This window comes from Myotis daubentonii, chromosome 10 (assembly GCF_963259705.1).
Source record: "Myotis daubentonii chromosome 10, mMyoDau2.1, whole genome shotgun sequence".
NCBI classification, from domain to species: Eukaryota; Metazoa; Chordata; class Mammalia; order Chiroptera; family Vespertilionidae; genus Myotis; species Myotis daubentonii.
The window spans coordinates 79,702,519-79,724,085 of NC_081849.1; the positions used below are offsets into that span (position 1 = coordinate 79,702,519).

General features: G+C 46.7%; 1 protein-coding gene across 4 annotated transcripts in view; it reads left to right on the forward strand.

Annotated features, from left to right (window-relative positions):
• Positions 1-21,567, forward strand: part of BMPER (BMP binding endothelial regulator) — a 203,919-nt gene that overhangs the window by 144,972 nt on the left and 37,380 nt on the right. For all 4 annotated transcript variants that reach the window (XM_059655834.1, XM_059655835.1, XM_059655832.1 and 1 more), the window contains one exon: positions 761-1,097. In XM_059655834.1, the coding sequence (XP_059511817.1) occupies positions 761-1,097 (337 nt within the window). The remainder of the gene's footprint in view (positions 1-760; positions 1,098-21,567) is intronic.

Genomic DNA, 21,567 nt, shown 5'->3' on the forward strand with positions numbered 1-21,567 from the left:
CCTTTGAAAAGGATTTATTCAGAAGCTATACATTTATTGCTTTACTACAGTCACTATAGCAAATAATTTGAAATTTTTCACTTGGTATTTTGTGTAATCATATGGGGGATTTGGAGATAAAGAAAAAAATACATTAAAATTATCATTTTTTGTCATCTTTGCATTTTTGCATTAGAGTAATCATCAGACAAGTGAAATCATGATTTGGGCCAACACAATTCCTCTGGAAAAGGGCAAAAATATATACCCTAGAACTGTGGTCGGCAAACTGCGGCTCGCGAGCCACATGCGGCTCTTTGGCTCCTTGAGTGTGGCTCTTCCACAAAATACCATGTGCGGGCACACGTACAGTGCGATTGAAACTTCGTGGCCCATGCCCAGAAGTCGATATTTTGTGGAAGAGCCACACTCAAGGGGCCAAAGAGCCGTATGTGGCTCGCGAACCGCAGTTTGCCGACCACTGCCCTAGAATAACATGGCCAAGGAGTAGTAATTTACAAGTCAAACCAGGATACATAAGATATCATTATAAGGGCAAACCATGTATAGTTTAAAAATTCTAAGTCCTAACAAGTAATTGATTTGTGTAATTTCACATGACATTTAATATTGCAAGGATGAAAGGTAACCAAGAATGTGGACCAACCCATAGTATTCCTTGTTAGCGGATGGTCATATGTGCTGTATAAGGATGTATACACTTGGGAATTACTGATATGGATTCAAGAGTGGTTGATCCCCTTTTCTTCTTTCCCTCTAGGTTTGGAAATATCCTGGGATGGAGACAGTTTTGTAGAAGTCATGGCTGCCCCTCATCTCAAGGGCAAACTTTGTGGTCTCTGTGGCAACTACAATGGACATAAGCGTGATGACTTAATTGGTGGAGATGGAAACTTCAAGTTTGATGTGGATGACTTTGCTGAGTCCTGGAGGGTGGAGTCCAATGAGTTCTGCAACAGACCCCGCAGAAAGCCAGTGCCTGAACTGTGTCAAGGGACCGTGAAGGTAAAGCTCCGAGCCCATCGAGAATGCCAGAAACTCAAGTCCTGGGAGTTTCAGACCTGCCACTCAACAGTGGACTATGCTACTTTCTACCGGTAAGTGCAGTGCTCTGGGGGATGGGATTGGGTTACAGACCAAGGATAGACTTGATCTTGATGCGGAGTGTGTCACATCTCTTGGTGTACAGAAAAGGGTTCCCAAAGTACAGGGTAAACACTCCTACGTCTTTCTGTTCAGCAGCTGATTTCATCTTGAGTCAGTCCCCCATTATATCCCAAATTAGGAAATTTCAGGGAGTATTTCAGAGTAATACCCTATAGGTTATTCTATTTTTGAGTGTCTACAGAGTCATCGGAAAGCTGGTGACACCCAAGATTTTACCAGCTGTTTGCTTTACTCGAAGATCAGAACTTGAGTACTTCCCAAGTTCTGGTCTAAGCCACAGTGGTATAGGGCAGAGGTGGGAATCTCAAATCCCTCTGGCTGCCTGTGTGGGTTTGAATGAACTTGGTTATTCTAAGTTTGAGGAAGAGTTCAGGTCTGCCTAGTCATCTAGAACAAAAAAGATTTGCATGTGGAAAACAGGGCAGTGAAGTGATGACTCCTTGGATCTTGGCCAACTAGGTGTCCAGAGTCAGGGAGAGTGGAATCAGAACTTGAGGGTGAAGAAAGGAAGGAAGGAAGGAAGGCCTCTCTTCGACAGTATGTTTCCTGGTTTGACTTGTAAATAACTGCTCATTGACCTTTTCTAACTCTTATTAATCCCCTTCTACACAAAACAACCAGTTACACAGGAGACTTGCATTTGACTTCCGTGTTACAAGTTGCATTTGTGAGTTGATGAGTTTGGCCTGATTGTACTTCTACTTACTACACAATTCCATGGGCTCAAGAGCTATGACTGCCTGTAACTTTAATCACAATGGGTGTGGGAGGAAACGCGAGAGCAACTCAGCCTAAAAGGCCTTAAGTGATTTGCCTGTGCCTCTTAAAATGAGCAAACGCCTGTGGTCTGAAGCCACAGAGAAGTTATTTTTACTCTTTAATTGCCACCAGTTTATTTCCCCTAGTTCTCATTAAATGTGATCTTTTTTATTTGATCTTCGGACATAAAAGATAAAGTTATATAAAGGCAGCTCAAAGGGGTGGAAAAAGGACTGTCCCTGTCATCACAAATCCCTGAACATGGCTGCATCTGCCAAACCATTTGGCTGCAACACATACGTTTAGCTCTTTCAATCCATTTTCCTGTTATAATTTGAATCCTCTGGATTCCCCTTTTCCTCCCCTACATTGAGCCCACCTCCTGCCTAATGAAATGGAAAGATCTTAATGTTAGACTTTGGAGTGAGGTAAGCAGCTAGACAGGCAACCTGGGTTTTATTTGGAATCTAATGCCCATCACTTGAAGGTCTGATGGGAAGCAGTAGAGCATAGCAATTAGGAACTGTGCGGTCTCCCAGGGCAAAAAGTCTAGCCCAGCTCTACAACTTTGAGCAGTCATCTAAGCTCTTAGACCAAATTCTTCTTATCTGTAAGCTGGGGATAATAAAAGAGGTTACCTTGAAGAGTTGTCATTCAGGTTCAATGAGATTATGAACATAAATGCATATGCACAGCCCAGTGCCCACACATAGTACATGCTCCATAGTTGTTGGCTGCTGTCATTTCCTCTGTTAATTAAATGATTGACAAGTGTAAGTCCTCTTTTGGGAGCTCCCTACCTGAGGAATAGAGTTTGATTGGGTCCTTGTCTGTCTAAAATAAATGAAAGGCTATGCTTCTCCTGGGGCCCAGCAGTCTACACTTTTTGTCTTCATCCCATGTCCAAAGAATGTGTTGAAAACAAAAATTGGAGAGCAGGCCTGCAGAGATTAGTTCCCCCCCCTTTTTTTTTTTTCAATTCTATTTTTTCCCCTTTGGTGATTTATTTTGTATTATGATCCCTGGACTGCAAACAGGAATATGATGAACACCTTGGCAGAAGCTGTGAGAAACCACTTTGATATGAACAGAGACCATTGGAATGCTAGGTGGCCAGGCAGATGCTCGCCTTCTGTCTCTAAACGCTGCCATAGCGGCCACAGCAGCACAGTGGGGCCTCTGGGTTGTGTAAGGGGCCTGGTGCATGAAGTTTGGGTGCTCATGAGAACTCTCCGGGGATAATTGTGCACGGAGCTTGGAGGTAGGGTGTGTGGGAGATGGGCTCGTGCTCAGCATGCATGGTGTGGTGGCAGAGCACCCTTCCACAGTCAGCCACCCCTTCCTGGAAGAGGCAGGAATGTGTTAAAACCCATTCTCAAGAGGGGAGAGCTGGAGACCCTGCCTGTCACTCACCCTGCTGGGCACCTCACTCCCCAACCCAGAGATGCGTCTTCATGTGTTTTCAAGTGAGGGAAGAACCTTAGCTTCTTCTCTTCTGCCAAGCACACATGTGGCAAAAGAAAGGAAATAAACTTGGACAATGTGGGAAGGCAATTTTGTTCTCAGGGGATCTCCAGGGAGGACCAAAGCTTAGGGAGGCATGGACAGAGAACACTTTGGGTGATGCCAAGCTGAACCTCATCTCAACTCTGCCACCGTCTAGCCGTGTGGCCCTGGCAGCTAGCTGAGTTTCAGTTTTGTTTTTTTTTTAAATATTTTTATTGATTTCAGAGAGGAAAGGAGAGGGGGAGAGAGATAGAAACATCAATGATGAGAGAGAATCATTGATAGGTTGCCTCCTGCACACCCCCTACTGTGGATCAAGCCCACAACCCACATGTGCCCTTGACTGGAATCGAACCCAGAACCCTTCAGTCCACAGGCCAATGCTCTATCCATTGAGCCAAACCAGCTGGGGCTGAGTTTCAGATTCTTTACCTATAGAGTAGGTGTGACAGTAACTACCCGGTGGGTGAGATTGCTCCTCCGAGGACTGGAGGAGCAATGCAGTGGGCAGTGCCGTGTTGTCACATGATAGATGGAAAGAGTTTTGTTGTCTTGTGTCCCCTCTTCTCTATGGAGAATCTGGCCCCTGGCTGAGCCACTTATCTTTCTGATTTTTGATCATTCCTCCTCTCTCGTTGTGGAGAACTGATTAGATGGATTCTCACTGATGAGTTTGTGGAACAGTTTTAAAATGAACCATATGTCTTCCGTGACACTGACTGTGATAGTGTAAGAGAAGGCTGCATTGCAGTTCTTTAAAGATTTTTTGTTGTTTTTGTTTCATAAGAAGAATAGCAGGTGTTCACTGTACAACAGTGAAGTCATGTTGGAAAGAATAAAGAAGAAAATAGCAACCCCATGATATTCCACACCTGGACGCTTTTGCCTGTGTGTTTTATGTCGCTGGTGCAATTGCTGGAACGAACCTGAAAGCACAGTCATGGCCGTGGCTGTGAGCTTTTTTATGGGTCATCACAGAACCAAACAGGTTTGCCTTGATATCACGGGTGGGCATACACATCAACCGAATACAAACTTCTTTCCTTCAATTTTCCCCTTATCCTCCAAAGAAATATCTGTACTTTCCTTTAAGGACAAAGAACAAAATCTCATAACATACACAGTCAACTTTCCAAGCATGAGCACGACTATGTTTGTAACATCAAGAAGGGAGGCAGCAAAGTCATCTGAGGAAATGTTACTTCTTTGGCATTTTCTGAATCGTATGACAAATTCCCTGGGGCCAGTTCTATAAATATGAGATAGCTCTTCTTATAAGGTCAAAATAATTCTAATTTCTATGAATTAAACTTTACTTGTGAGATGTCTAGGATTTAAAACTCGTATTTTATTTTGGTCTCCCACCCAGTTCAATATTTTTAATATACCATCCATTGCCTAAGAACTTGAAGAGCTTTGTAAATGAATAAGAAATGACTACATTTAACCAACCACGCCCCCCCCCTTTTTTTTTCTTTTGGGAACCTTTCTTTTTTCTATAGTGAATGCACAATTCAGTTTTTTTCAGAGCAAAGAAAAAAGATACTTTTGATCACACTGGAAGAAACTCAGCCATTGGTTTGGAATCTGTACCCAAGCTACACATGCAATGAGGATAATATTCTGCGAATACAATTGATTTGCTGCTGCATTTGTCTAGTGTTTGCCTAATATTAACAATTATAAGCAGAGCAGGGCAACTAGTATTTGGAACAATCCTTACAGTGTTGTAGTGTCAGGCACAACTTTCCACTTCCCTTCACACCACTGGTTCTCTTTGCGTACCTGTGCATCCTCTTCGTCAGCGAAGTCATTTTTGATATTGAAGGGCTTGCGACTCTCTCCAGGGTTTGCCCCTTGATCATATTGGCAATAGTCTGGCATATAACATCAGGCAAACCTTTGATGTCTAAATAGTTTGCAGTCAGAATAAATTCAAAAAGTGTTCCTTGATTAACTTTGAGAAATTCTTGGTCCCAAACCGGGGTATCATCTGTTCGCGTTTCTTTGTTCTCATCCCCCTCAGGAGGAGGAGGGTCATCCTTGTGGTGGGTGCACCTCTGAAGGACCTTTTATAAGCATTGCTGCGTCACCATTGGGTAGAGGAACTGGGTCATCATCGCCTTCATCTCCATTCCCAACTCTTCTAACATGGTCTCGATAGTCACAGATTATTTGGCAATGTCAACATCAACTTCAAATATCGCTCCATCAGAATGCTGCAATTTAATTGAAGGCATGGTGCTTGGTCTCAAGGAGAGAGCAGGCCAGAGGCTGATGAGAGCAGGGCAGTGTCAGCAGAATCAAAAGAAAAAGGTGGAGAACAAAGTCACTTACAGCCTCTTTTGGGAACCTTTTTAAGCTTTGCTGATTTGTTTTGTCACAAATGTGGTTCATCCATCATGGCCTCATTTGGCATGAAAATGTAATACTTAACTAGTCTTTGTGATCAGCAAAATTTGCTATAATTATCTAATTGAATCTGTTTGGGTGCAAAATAATTTAATTATGAATCATATTACATTTTTAACTACTTACCTTGTAACATGTGTTAAGTCCTAGAGTTGCTAATTGACTTGTCCTTAAATCCTCTAATAATTGTTTGTGTTATCCTTCACTGGTGTGTTATGGAGCAAATTCCAGTAGCTAGAGAAGCCGGATAGTGTGGAAACATTGATGTGGGATCATTGAAATCACGTTTGGATTGAAGCAGAGGCCCTCCCAAAGGGAATGTGTTGAGTGTGTGATCGTGTCTCCTTTCTCATTCCTTACTTGCACTCCCTCTCCCAGCCTCGGTTGTCTTCTCTGCTTGTGTCTCCCATGCCCACTGAGAACTCCACGAGGAATAGGCAGACCCCACCACCAAGGCTCCCTTGAGATTCCAACAGCTGATATCAAATCCATTGCCCATGCTGACTGAGGCCAGCATCGGGCAGCTGCGGGCAGAGAGAGGCCAGGAGATGGGCTGGGCTCTCTGCAACACACCAGAGAAGGAGCAGACCTCAAATATTTGGGGCTCTTGGATGAAACACCAAAAGGGAGCTTTTTCCTTAACTCAGACTCAAACCTTAGATGAAATCATTGCGGGTAATTGTATCCTGCCAGCCAAGCAGGACCTTTAAGTCAGGGCAGGAACAGAGTTCACAGAAGTCCAAAGAATGAACGTGAACTGCTGTGAAGCCCACACTTGTACAGTTCACAGTCATTGAGGACGCTTTCCTATCTCCACTCCCCTTAACGCGGTGTAGTTCACCGGGCAAAAGCTCTCTTCACTTGTTGGGTTTGGGAAAGTGTCTGGGGACTCCCGGTCTAGGAAATGTTCCTTTCTTTCCATGCAGTGGTTTTCCAGCTGTAAGGAATTGAAGGAATGCCAGAGGGTTCGCAGATGTGTCCTTCCTGCGGAGGTGCTGGGAGGCGGAGGTGGGCGGTGGAAGGTGGGTGGTGGGAAGTGGAAGGTGGGAGGTAGGTGGTGGGAGGTGGTGCAGGAGAACATTGGACCTCGGAGAGCATAATAGGGCTGGATATACTGGTTCCCAGGTGGCCAGTGGCTTCCTTCCAGGAGATCACAGACTTCGTGGATGACACCCTTTGTGTTTTCCTTTAGAGGAAACTAGTCATTTATTATAAAGCAAAAGGAGAGATCCCGGCCAGGAGTCCAGACTTTACGTGTGCATATGGGAAAATTACATAACGATAACTGCTGTTCTATAATTAAAATCAAGTCAATTTTTTCTTGCTTCAAAGAGCATACCTGAAGTATTTCTGTTTACATCTTGTAATGCTTATCCCAAATTGTCATGAGAGCTAGGGCCCTAAATCAAATGAGATGTTTGTTTTAATGCGTGACATTCCTTTTTATTTTTCCTTTAGCAACTCGCGTTTTAGGATGAGTAGTTACTCTGAATCTGTAATGAAGGTATGCTGTCACCAGGTGGCAGTAGACACCTCAGTTGTATCACCGATTAGACTTTAGCCCTTACGTGTCCAACCTTAAATTTCAAAATATTCCTACTCATTAGCGTGCTCTCTCCCTCTCTCTTAAACGTCTGGCCTACTTAAACTTCTGTCACTGCATCTAAATATACAATGCACATGTATGTTTCTGGGTCATGTCATTTCCCTGCCTGTGATGCCCTCGTTTTCTATATGGATTTAAGCTGAAGGTACAACACAACTTTCATCTAGAACTCTGTAGAAGTTTCTTTAGTTTCTTCGATATGCTGATTGTGTTTATTATTATTTAGCATGCATACTAGTTTGCACTACCACTGTCTCCCTAGCATTGGATTCTAGGTTCCCTGGGAAGTGGGGAATGCTTTTCCTACCCTTTTGTATTTCACCCAGCATCACCCTGGAAGGTTGGCTCTCAGGAAATGTTTCGCACCTCCCTTTCTGGCCTCTGTCCCCTCTCCATCCTCTCTGATCCACTGGTGACTTTTGCTACCCCCAATTCCAAGTCCCTCCTAAGTCTTCATTCCCACACTTGGTTACACACTTACAGTCAGAAGTGCAGCCGTCTGTGTCCTTTCAGGGAAATGACTAGTCAGAGCAGGCAGAACCTCTGGTCCACCTTCGTTGCTCCAAGAACTGTCATCACTCCTTACTGCATGGTCTTCTGCTGTGACTGCCAACGGTAGTCCCATCTCAGCAGCTGCCTCTGCCTGTCACAGTTCACTTCTGAGCCACTGGGACATCCCAGGTTCTCTTCTGTTTCTCAGCTCACATTTGACCTGGCCCTCTCCTTATACACTAGTTTGATCCATAGATGTTTCGACATTGGTCCCTTGCAGTTGATTTTAGGACCTCAAATTGGCCCCTCTCATGGAGGAAAATCTGACCTCCAACAGGCTGATTTTTAAAAATATATATTTTTATTGATTTCAGAGAGGAAGGGAAAGGGAGAGAGATAGAAACATCAATGATGAGAGAGAATCATTGATCAGCTGCCTCCTGCACATCCTACACTGAGGATCAAGCCCGCAACCTGGACATGTGCCCTGACTGGGAATCGAACTGTGACCTCCTAGTTCATAGGTGGATGCTCAACCGCTGAGCCACACCAGCCAGGCCAGGCTGATCTTACCAAGGCCAGCTGACCCTCTTCCCTGGCATCACTCAGCACTCACTGAGAGGCCACAGTCCTTCTGCTTTGTCTCTGCCCTGAGCCTTCTGTCTAGTTCCTACCCAAGCCTTAGTGTGGTTTCCCTTGAACCATTCCTTCATTCTTCTTTACCTCAGTCACAGGTAGTTTCCTCTCTGTCTGATCCACCAAAGTAACCCAAGAAGAAGGCCTTCAATTGCCTCCTAGCTTTCTGGATTTCAGCTCAGAAAGGGCCCTAGCTAGTTAACCTAATTTTCATGGGGCTAACGCAGGAAAAAAGACATACATACACCGAGAAAGGGTATGAGGATGTTTGAGGATTCATTTTTCCAAGACCCACATCCTCTCATGTTTAATTTTTTCATGTCAAAAAGAGGCATGTATGCATGGAACAGACTGACAGGTCAGAGGGGAAAGGGACTGGGGGAGCTGGATGACAGAAGGTGAAGAGATAGCCAAAGAGCATGTATGCATATTCCATAGGCACAGACAACAGTGTGGTGATGGCCAGGGGGAGAGGGGCCGGGGGCTGAAGTGGAGGGAATGGGGGACATCTATTATAGTGTCAACAATGAAAAAAGAAAGAAAGAAAGAAACATCATCTTTTAAAAAAGAAGAAACAAAGAAAACTGTATTTATTTTAACCTTTGAGGAGAGTTTAGGTCACCTGTACAATTAACCAACCCAAACGTTAGAGGGAGCACAGCGCACGCTTGCTTCTGACGTTCACACTTGGAGGTGTTCCCAAAGCCACACTCAGGGTCAGTGATTTTCTAGAAGGACTTACAGAACACTGCCACTCATGGCGATGCTCTATTATAGGGATAGCATCCAGGTGAACATCCAAGGGGACGCATAGGCAGAGTCCAGGAGGGGTCCACCCCTGGAGCTCCGCTGTCTCCTGTGGAGTCAGGGACAGTGTTCACTGCCCCGGGTTACACTGTGTGACACTGTTCATGGGGGATTTCCAATCAGGGATGTTCACCTGAGACTTTGGTGTCCAGAGATTTTACTGGGACTTGATCTCGGGCTGCCTGTGTGGTTGACATTTAGTTCCCTGCTCCTCCTGGAGGTTGTGTTAATGCCTTTAATTTCCAACCTCTCTGGATGTTAGTACTATTGCCATGTGGGCCAAAGCCCCCATAATAAATCCTATTGTTAGAATGGGCCAGAGCCTCCAGGCAAAAATGTCACTCCTGTTAAGACAGTCCAGGGGCGTGCAGATCACCGGCCAGGAGCCAAAGGCCAAGGCCAGCCTCTCTCTGGGCAAGGTTAACTCTTCACTACTTAAGCTGCCTGGCTCAAGGTTAATGTAACTTCAGTTTGGTTTTAATTTTAGCTTCGAGTTTATTTCCAGCGTAAACTTTCTAGAATCCAGCAGTGTTTCCCCTCAGAAAATTGCATTCTTGGATGCAATTAGATGAGGCTTTTAAACACAGATTTGAATAAGTGTCATTGTCACAGGTAAAACACTAATTATTTTGTAACATCTCTCTTGGCTGCGTAGGGGACTTCTCGATTACTTCTTAGTAAGCAGGAGGCGGTCTGTGTAACTTCATTACATTTTCATTATTTATGAGTGTCAAACCCTTTTCATCCACGAGCGCGAGGCTGACAGGAGTAGTGTTTTCCTCATTTTATTCCACTGTTCCCAGCTAATGGGGGCACCAAGAGGTGAGGAGACTCATTCCAGGCCACCCATGGAGCCCGAGCAGCCAGCCTGACAGCACACCTGCCCTCGGGTCTCTGTCAGAGAACTTGGCAAGAGCCGCCAGGGTGACAGCGGGGTCCAGCGCTGTCCGCTCAGGTTTTAAATACCCTGCTTCTGCCGTGAGCTTTCAGAGGAGGATTTTAAAAACCACTTAATGCGCTCTTTTGACAACTTCCAACTGAGCACTTGTTACCTGACAGGTACCATTGCAGGTGTGGCGATTTGGGACTGAACAAGGGGGACAAAAGCTCTTCCTCTGGGAACTCGCAGTCTAGGGTGGGTAGACAACTCTAATTAAGAAACAAGGTCACTGCCAACTGTGAGAGGGGTCATGCGGTGATGTGATAGGTGGGCTGGCGGCAGCCAACTTTGAATTAGGTGGACAGCAAAAGCCTTCAAGAGTTCACCTTTGAGTGCAACTCACTGTGCATGGGCAGGACTGGTGAGGAGGCCTGTCTGGGGCAGGCAGAAGGGCAGGCCTGATGCCGGAGAGGGTGTGGCCTGTGTGAAGACCAGAAAGGAGACTAAAGTGACTGGCACTTTCAGAAATTGATGGGTGTTCTGCCAGCAACTATATGAGCTGGGAAGCAGATCTTCCCCGGTCGAGGTTCAGATGAGATCACAGCCCCAGCCCACACCTTTACTGCAGCCTCTGAATCCCAGAGTAGAGGCCATGCTTGGACTCCTGATCCACAGAAACTAACATCAGAGTGTGTTGTTTTTTTATTTTAAATTTATTATTTTTATTTTAAATTTATTATTAAGGCCACTAAACCTGTTACACAGCAATAGACCACAACTTTACATAGAAATGAATTTTGGCTTATCTTTAGTTTTGTTGTCCATTAAATATTGACAGAAAGTGAAATATGAGCACTTTGCTTTCCCCTCCCCCCAACCATTTTAAATTTATCATTCTGTATCATTTGATGTAACTCCACCGAGTCTGCATTACCTGTCCCTACTACGAGGTCCCATGGCACTCTGTACTTCCCTTATCATCCTAGGCATTAAAAATGTGTTGTAAATGTCTGCTTTTAAAAAATCTCTATCACCACAAAGCTGTAGCCTCCTTGAAGCCCCTAAGTTTCATTCATTTTATATACCCAGCACCTAAGGTGGTGCATGACATGTTCTTTGGTTCTCAAAAGTTATATATGTTGAATAACTAAACAGGAAAAAATACGAATTAATGAAGTAAAAATATTTTTTAACAAAGCTATGGGTAGAGTGGTACAAAATGAGTGTGGCATAGTTGTCGAGCAGACTTGGGAACCTGAGATAACTTCTGAGCTCTTCCATGTCCACGTTGAGAGTTCTGTTGGGCAGGCTAGTTCACCTGGGGAAGTCCAGATGCCCCGTGGGTCAAAGGGAGTGATGAGAGGACCACAGTGCCCTGAGATTTGTGGTGAGGATTGCAGGAGGTACTCCATGTGGTATGGACTCCAGGCCTGGCATATGGCAGATACTCAGTCAAAAGCAGTTTTATTATTAATACTAGAGGTCCGGTGTATGGATTCGTGCACCGGTGGGGTCCCTCAGCCTGGCCTGCACCCTCTTGCAATCCAGGACCCCTGGAGGGATGTCAGAGAGCCAGTTTCATCCCGAGCCACACAGGCCAAGACAAGGGACCCCACCAGTGCATGAATCTGTGCACCAGGCCTCTAGTATGCATATAAGAGCTTTGGTTAATCTCTTCCCGCCCTCCCCTCTACCCCCTTCCCTCTGAGATTCACCTGTCTGTTCCATGTTTCCATGCCTGTGTGTTGAGCATCTGCCCTCTGGTGGTCATTGTGCATCATAGCTACCGGTTGAAGGGTTGAAAGGTCGCTTAGGCTTTTATATATATACTAGAGGCCCGGTGCACAAAAATTTGTGCACTCGGGGGGAAGGGAGAGGGTCCCTCAGCCTGGCCTGTGCCCTCTCGCAGTCTGGGACCCCTCAGGAGATAACAACCTGCTGGCTTAGGCCTGCTCCCAGGTGGCAGAGGGCAGGCCTAATCCCTAGGTGCAGCCCCTGGTCGGGCTCAGAGAAGGGCTGATTGGGGAGTTGGGGCTCCGCCCCCTGTCATGCACAGAGCAGGGCGGATCGGGAGGTTGTGATGCCACCCTCAGTCACGCTCAGGGTAGGGCTGATTGGGGGGTTGGGGCACCGCCCCCGTCACACTCAAGGAAGGGTCAATGGGGAGGTTGCGGCACCACCCCCTGTCACGCACACAGCAGGGCCCATCAGGGGGTTGGGGAGCTCCCCCCTGTCACCCACAGAGCAGGTCCCATCAGGGGGTTGGGGAACTCCCCCCTGTCATGCGCAGAGCAGAGCCCATCAGGGGGTTGGGGAGCTCCCCCCTGTCACCCACAGAGCAGGTCCCATCAAGGGGTTGGGGAGCTCCCCCCTGTCACTCACAGAGTAGGGCCGATAGGGGAGTTGGGTCACTGCCCCCTGTCACGCACAGAGCAGGGCCGATCAGGGGGTTAGGGTTCCATACCCTGTCACGCACAGAGTAGGGCCCATCAGGGGGTTGAGGAGCTCCCCCCTGTCACTCACAGAGTAGGGCCAATAGGGGAGTTGGGGCACCGCCCCCTGTCACACACAGAGCAGGGCCGATCAGGGGGTTGGGGCACCGCCACTGTCACACTCAGGGCAGAGCTGATGGGGAGGTTATGGCTCTACCCCGTCACACACAGAACAGGGCCCGTGGGGTGGGGGGGTTGGGGCGCCACACTCTGTCACACACAGAGCCGCAGGGCGATCAGGGGGTTGGGGAGCTCCCCCCTATCAGGCACAGAGCAGGGCTGATCAGGGGGTTGGGGCGCCTTCCCCTGTCAGGAACAGAGCAGGGCTAATAGGGAGGTTGTGGCCCCTCCCCCTGTCACACACAGAGCCACAGGGTGATCAGGGGGTTTGGGCACTGCCCCCTGTCACGCTGATCCCAGTGCTGGGAGGCCTCGCGGCTCCGCTGATCCCAGTGCTGGGAGGCATATTTCCCTTTTACTATATAGAATAGAGGCCTGGTGCATGGGTGGGGGCCAGCTGGTTTGCCCTGAAGGGTGTCCTGGATCAGGGTGGGGGTCCCCACTGGGGTGCCTGGCCAGCCTGGATGAGGGGATGATGGCTGTTTGCAGCTGGTCACACACGCTTCAGGGTGGGGGTCCCCACTGGGGTGCCTGGCCAGCCTGGGTGAGGGGCTGAGGGCTGTTTTCAGGCTGTGACTGAAGCTCCCAACTGCTCCTTTTTTCCTTTTTCTTTTTTTTTTTTTTATTCTGGGCCAGCTTTAGCCTGGCTCCAGCTCTGAGGCTTCCGCTTCTGAAAGCAGGTATCTGGTTTGTTTCGGTTCTACAATCGAAACTCTGTATCAACTCCAGTTCTGAGATCCCAGCTCCCTGAAAGCAGGTTTCTGGGTTTTTTTTTTAGCTTCTATTTGTTACTATGTTTCTTAAACTGCAGGCTGAGAGGCCGGCAAGGCAGGCAGGGAACGTTGCAGTCCTCCGTCACTGAAGCAAGCAAGCCTCATGTTCAGTTTAAGCTTCCTGGCTGCTGGCCGCCATCTTGGCTGACAGTTAATTTGCATATCTCGCTGATTAGCCAATGGGAAGGGTAGCGGTCGTATGCCAATTACCATGTTTCTCTTTTATTAGATAAGGATAGATTATTTTGTTGCCTGATGGGAGGGGGGCTGAGTGAGAAAGGTGAAGGGATTAGTAAGTACAAATTAGTATTTACAAAATAGCTACGGGGATGTAAAATACAGCATAGGGAATATAATCCATAATATTGTAATGACTATGTATGGTGTCTTGTGGAAGGTACTAGACATGGGGGTGAGGAGGAATCACTTTGTAAATTATAAATGTCTCATTACGAAGTTTGGGAGTAAGTGGCGGTGGCCACGTGAAAGGGACCTAACACTTCAGAACTCCCATGGTCTTCATTGTGAATAGTGTTCCCAACATGTGGCTCATGTTGCTGGAGGAGGTTTGTCTTGTGAAATCCACATGGAATGATCAACGAGCCCATTTCCTCCGGCCCCATCGCCAGCGAGTCTAGGGGCACTCACGAGGACAGGCCTGAGCCCTGTGGTTTCAGGTTGTCCTTTGGACAGTCCAGGAATGCAATAGGGTTCCAGAGCTCCCCAGTGTCAAAAAAACCTGGGGCGGGGTGTCCACAGAGATGGCCCCGCGGGGGCTGGCTCCCATCAGCCCACAGACAGACCTATTGCAACCTGGCTGGGTCGTGAGTAGAGCGCTCTGACTCAGGGAGACACGGCAGCTCGTGAAACTCGCTGGGGTCCTGGCAGCATGACAGGGTTCTCCAAGGTGGCATTCTGGCCCTCGCTGCTCTGGGGGCACCGACGGGCTTCAGTCCAGAGCTCGGGGCTGTGCTGTTTGGTGGCCATCCAGGACTCCGTGACTGGCTCCAATCGAGCTGGCACAAATGACGGTTGTTGGAGAGTGTAAATCCAAAGGAGGGAGAGCCCTTGTGGTCTTGGATCTTCCTACACACTGTTCTCTATTTACTGGAAATCTAATATTCCATCTCATTTTTCTTCTGCCCGGGCAAGTTGCAGGGGTGTAGGCCTTCACACGCTGGCTTTTGGAGGAGGCAGTGTCAGCCAGAGACCAAATATTTAGGAGTGTGTATGTGTTTTTTTTGTGTGTGTTTTTTTAAAGAGAGAGAGAGAAAAGAAAAAAACACTGAGCAGGGGGCAGTTTCTATTAAGAAAGAAAATGCTGAATTATTTTTTATATCCACAGGCCTCATTTCTAGGCTAATAGTCAATTACCCTTGTTTAAGTCAATGAAATCAATCAATAATAAATGAAGGCCCTGATTGGATAGCTCAGTTGGTTAGAGCATTGTCCCAATATGCCAAGATTGCAGGCTCAATCCCCAGTCAGGCCACATTCAAGAATCAACCAAGAACCCTAACCAGTTTGGTTCAGCGGATAGAGCATCAGCCTGCGGACTCAAGGGTCCCGGGTTCGATTCCAGTCAAGGGCATGCACTTTGGTTGCAGGCACATCCCCAGTGGGGAGTGTGCAGGAGGCAGCTGATCGATGTTTCTAACTCTCTCTGTTCCTCTCCCTTCCTCTCTGTAAAAAATCAGTAAAATATATATATTTTAAAAAAGAATCAACCAAGAAATAAATAGAACAACAAAATCAATGTTCCTCCCTCTAAAAGTCAATAAAAATTAAATAAATTAAAATAGGTATATATTATCTATTACAAAAAAACAGATTATTTTATAGTTACACTTGATTGCTTGATTAAACAATTCAGCAGGCACTGTTGCAGGTGCTGGAGCCGTGGCTGTGAGTCTGTAACTGAGTCCCCTGGTTCCAGAGTGTGAGTGCCGGCGAGTGGGCGAGACAGACAGAGTGCAGACAGGGAGGGATGCTCCGGGCCCCTGCCAGGGAGGAGGCTGCCTGGGGGAGGTGACTTCTACCCTGAAGCCCAAACCAGACGTAGCGTTCAGTGGCACAAACAGAAGAGTTGGGTGTTGGGGAAGAGAAAAGGGGAAAATTCCAGCCATAGAAGATCGCACGTTCAAAGCTATGGAGGCCAACGAGAGCCTGGTGCAACTCACAGAAAAATATCCCACGGAGGGTGTGAGTCCAGAGGCAGAGGCCACACCCAGATCTTGAAAGTTTATGCCCCAGCACCCATCGGACAGGAAGGGGGACACTGTGATGTCTTTCAGCCATTACCTGGGAGCTGGGTATACTGGGCAGTGCTTGAGTAACGCTGAGACTTTTCATTCATTCATCATTCGTTTCGGTCTCGTTTTTATATACACCTGTCATATGCTCTATGCGTGAGGTCCTGGTTCCGAAACTTCAGCAGGAATCAGAATCATGGAGAGGCTGATCCAGTGGGTCTGCGGTGGGGCCTGAAATGTGCATCTCTGACAAGTTCAAGGTGATGCCGGGGTCGGGAGCCACCCCTGGAGAACCTCTGCAGCAGGTGTAGGAGTTCTAATAGCTGTTGGTGGTCCCCAGGGACTCACTCCTTGGAGACTTTGTCCCCTCAAAGACTTTTTCTTTGCTGACAGGGCTTTGATGTCTTGTGTCCTGCACAGTCAGCCTCCAAACAGCGACTGCAGTGCAGACTGGGTCCCTGCGTGCAGGGATCAGGAACTAAGCATATGCCAACCTAGGCTCACGTGGTCATTGGCGCTCAGTGGCATTTTCTTGGCGTGTAAAGCATAGCCACCCAAGCAAACCGTTTTATGTCTTTTTTGTAAGCCAGAGGGTATGGGCCTTGCTGCTTCTTCCTAAGGCCTGGCCCAGCGGAAGTATGGCCTCGTCTGACTGGGTCATTTGTGGGCCAGAGAGAGAATCGGAGTCAAAGTTCTCCTGGTCACTGAAATACTTTCCACAGGGAGCCACCCTGGTCAGATTGATTGATTGATTGATTGATGAATATATTTTTATTTATTTCAGAGAGGAAGGAGAGGGAGAGAGAGATGAAAACATCAATGATGAGAGAGAATCATTAACTGCCTCCTGCACTCCCCACACTCGGGATCAAACCTACAACCCGGGTATGTGCCCTGACCAGGAGTTGAACCATGACCTCCTGGTTCACAGATCGATGCTCAACCACTGAGCCATGCTGGCTGGGCCCCTCTGGTCACTTTTAGATGAGTGACCAGGGGCCACCAAGTATGGGAGGAGAGAGCACTGGATACAAGGCAGCTTAGTTGCTGGACCGAAGGGAGCTCCTGTGTGGGTGGAGGCAGAGTTGCCCAAATCCTCTCCCCGCCACCAACAGGACCAGAGCCCGGGGCCAGGACAGTGCGCCCAGAGCGGACAGGATGTATCTGTAAAAATCTGCTTCCTGCCACTGGCTTCAGGCTTTCAAAGAGCCTGGCCACTGAGCACAGAGAGTAGAGAACTGAATGCTTTGCAAGGAAACGGGGAAATCTGGTGACGATACTGGAATTAATAATTCTTTTCACATGAAAGAGCTGTTCTCTATGATCTTTATTTACTGTCTTACCTAGAGTTTGGAGTTTGAAAAAAGGGAGAGAGGGCGAGCTGGTTTCTTCATTGTATCCCAAGCCAATGGCCCATGTGTGAGCACGAAGGTAGGATCTTTGGAGCTGCTCAAAGAATATGGGCCAGGAGACCTTTCAGAACCCTGAAAGCTTTTCCATATGCAGAGGAAACCAGGAAATTGGAGTCTTCGTGTTGTCTTTGCCATCAAAGCCAGGGAGGAGAGATGTTAAGCAGATACTGACCCAGCCTTCCGTGGCCACCCTTAGGATTTATTGACCTGGAAAGCAAGCAAGGCCTGCGGGAAGGCCCAGGGTGGTATTTAGTGCTTGACGAGTGGGAAGATTCCGCTTCAGAGGCCGACCAAAAGCAGTGGGCTGCATGACTGCAGATAATGAGCAATAGAGAGTAATGAGCACCCTTAGCCAGCGTTGATTGATTGACATGCATTACGCCCCTGAAACCGGAAAGCCTCATTCTATGTTACAGTATTAATAATAATGGGTCAGGGCTTATGCATTTGAGTGCTCACTATGTGCTAGGTGGCAGCGAAGGGCTTTACCTGCATATATTGTTTCATTTCTGTGGATGAGGAACCCGAGCCTGAAGGAGTGAAGGATGTCACCCAAGGTCACCAGGCAAGAAAGAGGCAGAGCCAGGATTTGAAACCATTAAATCTACTTGATCCAGAGCTTGTGTTTTTTTTTTTTTTTTTTTTTTTTTTTTTTTACCATGACCACCATCATCTGGTAATAGCTCCCCTTACTCAGCCATCTCTAACCCTAAACTTTCTCCGTTTCCTAAAATGAGCTAAAACACTCCGATTTTGCAAATGTTCCATGTATAGTTGACCCTTGAATAATGTGTTTGAACTGCACAGGCCACATAATATGCAGATTTTTTTTCAATAAATACAGTCAGCCTGGCTGGCATGGCTCAGTGGTCGAGCATTGACCTATGAACCAGGAGGTCATGGTTCAATTCGTCAGGGCACATGCCCGGGTTGTGGCTTAACCCCCAGTAGAGGGCATGCAGGGCGCAGTCGGTCAATGATTCTCTCATCATTGATGTTTCTATCTCTCTCTCCCTCTCCCTTCCTCTCTGAAATCAATAAAATAAGCATAGATGTTAAGAGAATGAACTGTGCCCTTCTGTTCGGTTATTGTCCAGTTATTAAACATCGGCCTTAGGCCCTAGGTGGACCTGACATTTTGTTCCTTACCCTACATGTTTCCCATAACCACATGTTTTGAAACTCAGTATTCTGCCCCTCTGTCTTCCAGTCTTTGCCTCTTGATCCCCAGTGTGAGTTCCTTTGAGTCCAATATAAGATTGTTTTCTTCTGAATTTAAACTCTGAGCAACCCCTCCCCTCCCCTCAACATCATACACATGTGAAGCTAGCCACTTCTCCTGTTCCTCCTCCAGGCGGAGGGGGAACGCACCTCTTTGTCCTCATTTGGACTTGCCTAAGAGAGGTCTGCGGAGACAGGCTCAATCTGGGCTTTGTTCTTCTTGCCTCTAGTCGGCAGTGGAAGGAAACTAAAAGCACCTGAGACCTGTCCAAGTCAATCATATTTATGCTTATAAACCAAGTTTGCCATAGAGGGCTGATCGGTTGTGTGTGGACTCACCCATGATGAGAACAGTTTGATCTCTGACTCGTGAGCCCAGTTGTATTTTGAGGGGAAGATGAAATAATTTCAACATGTGGATTCCTCGGTGGACATGAAATTAGTCCTTTTTTGACTTATGGACCACGAGACAATTTAGTATACAAAGTGCACATGTACTTGACAGTCCTAGTTAAGAAAGATGGTTGTGTTCCTTCCAGAGCATCCATCTGCTTGGAAGTGAGGATATCAACTATCTTTTATTTGAGTTGGGGACGCTGTTTCATTTGAGCTAACAGTGCCCTTGAGCTGAGGGAGCATTGAAACAACTTTTACTGCTGCCTTTTAGTGGATTAAAGAAGTGGAATGAACAGGTCACATGACCCATTTTCTCCAGGTGACCCAGACTATGAGAGATACGTAAGCATTGGGTTAATGCTCAGGCCAGCAGTGTCCCAGCTCCCAAAGCCCATCTTCCAGATGGTATTTTGACTCTGATCAATAGAATAACCTATGTAGACCTGGTACTAGATGCCACAAGACCATGTACCCAAAGCTTATGCCAAATAGGGGGCTCATCTCAGGCCTGGGTGGAACTAAAAGAATGCAGTCCTTGGTGTGGCTCTCCTGGGGACAACCCCACACATTTACAGGAAAAAGTGCTACCCTAGGAAGGGAACGCTATGTTTCCTGTGCTCTTCTTGGTCCATATTTTTATTAGGAAGGATCTGGAGCCTTTTCTGCTTGAAACCTTCTAGGCATAATTCTGCGTGATTGCCCAGTCTTTCACACCCTCTTCAACCAGTTGCACCTCCATTCCTTTATGCTGTCTAAGAATGTATGCACATATCTCTCTTCCATTTACTGGCCCTGTGATTGGGTCACTCCCTGAGCTTTTGTTGTCTGTGAAATGGGGCGAGTGAGCGCTATGCTGTGGGTGGTTCTCACTTAGAACCCAGTGAGACAAGGAGTATAAAACACCTGGGCACAGTGCGCAAGTGTAGATTGGCTCAGCCAGCATTGCTCACCTCTCCCTGCCTTTCTCCCTCGCAGATGAAGTCTGAGCCCTCATCCCCACAAGCCCGCACTACACCGTAGACCACTTCATTGATTTGGTTGTCAACCAACCTACCTAGCTTCTTGTTGCGGTCATTGATGGGAACTTACATCCTCCGTCACTGTCTATCCTTTTTGCGGCTTAGTTGCCATCTTCTCAACTAGAGGGAGTAAATGTCACAAAGTGAAGGACTATGTCACGGTTACATTTCACGTTTGCTGACATGACCTTCCTTGCATTGGAGGCTCCTAGTAATTGATTCAAGGCAAGAGAGGTTCATGATGATTAGAATAAATGTTTTCTTTCTAGAATTCTGTTTTTAGCAGTAGATGCTGCAACTCAACATGCAACATCCTACTGTCGTTTGGGACATGCCAATTGGAATTACCTCACTAACCGTGCAGCATTCTCAAACTAACTTGTCACTGTATCCTCGGACCCTAATGCTGATTCTTTCAGACTTGATAACTTGTGCCAAACCTCCGAGCGTGGCTCTGATTCACATCCTCCAGAGACCTACCTGGAGCAGAGCAACTGACCAAGTCCACCGCTGGGAGTGTTATGTAATTTGGTTGTAGACTGAGGTTTTTTTTTCGGAAGCAAAATAGAAATATGATACTGACTCAGGCCCAGGTATTTCCCCCCTCTTTTCTGTGTTCTTGTCTTTAAAAAATAAATCGAGGGCAGTTCTCTATGTTTTGGAATTGTTTTTCCAATGGGACTCTTTCTCATTTCATGGGATATCAGGCCCCTTTTCTGGTAGAAGCTGTGTGGGAGCTGAGGTTTGATGCTCCATGGATGAGGTGTACTTTGGGTTCTTTGGTGTGCTGAGTTTTGGTGCAGTGGCTAAAAGTGAGGGCTTATTGTCTAGTCACTTGGGTTCCAATCTTGGCTTCACTGTTACTGTGTGCCATTAGGAAACTGACAAACTTTTCAGGCCTCAAACTCCTAATCTCTGAAATGCAGAGCTAAGTAACATCTACATCGTAATATTCTTGTAACTGTTACATGAGATAATACATTTAAAGGACTTAGCACAAAGTCTCTGATAGAGTTAAAACTCAACAGATGTTTGTAATTTTTAAAAAATGCTGTATATTCACTTGCCAATGCAGTGATAATCACATAAAACAAAACAAACAAAACCCCTTTTCAGTGTGTGATTCTGCATCAGTACGATTTTGTAGAGATTTTAAAAATATCAATGAAAAGTCTGTGCTGATTCCAGAAATCTAATTAACAGTGATGTTGGCACAGAGGTGGAGAAAGTTCATCTTTCCATACCCTGCTCCCTGGAGTACTGGACCTCTATGAAGGGGGTACAGTTGTGGCTTTTCCAGTGTTGTGAAATGAGCCCGGCTTATTGGAAATGGTCTTGCCTCATAACCCTGGATAAGCCAAGGACACATATGAAGCCAGTGGAGGACAATGTCTCTTGAATGTGAAGTCACTCACTCCTAGAGCCTCTGACCTGCCCAGGCAGGTCACACCAGAGCTCCTGGTTTCCACATTAGTTTTTTTTTGTTGTTTTACTTTACATTTTAAAAATTATGTATTTTTCAATTACAGTCTACATTCAGTATTACTTTGTATTGGTTTCAGGTGTACAGCAGAGTAGTTAGATAGTCATTTATAAGTGATCCCCAGTAGTTCCAGT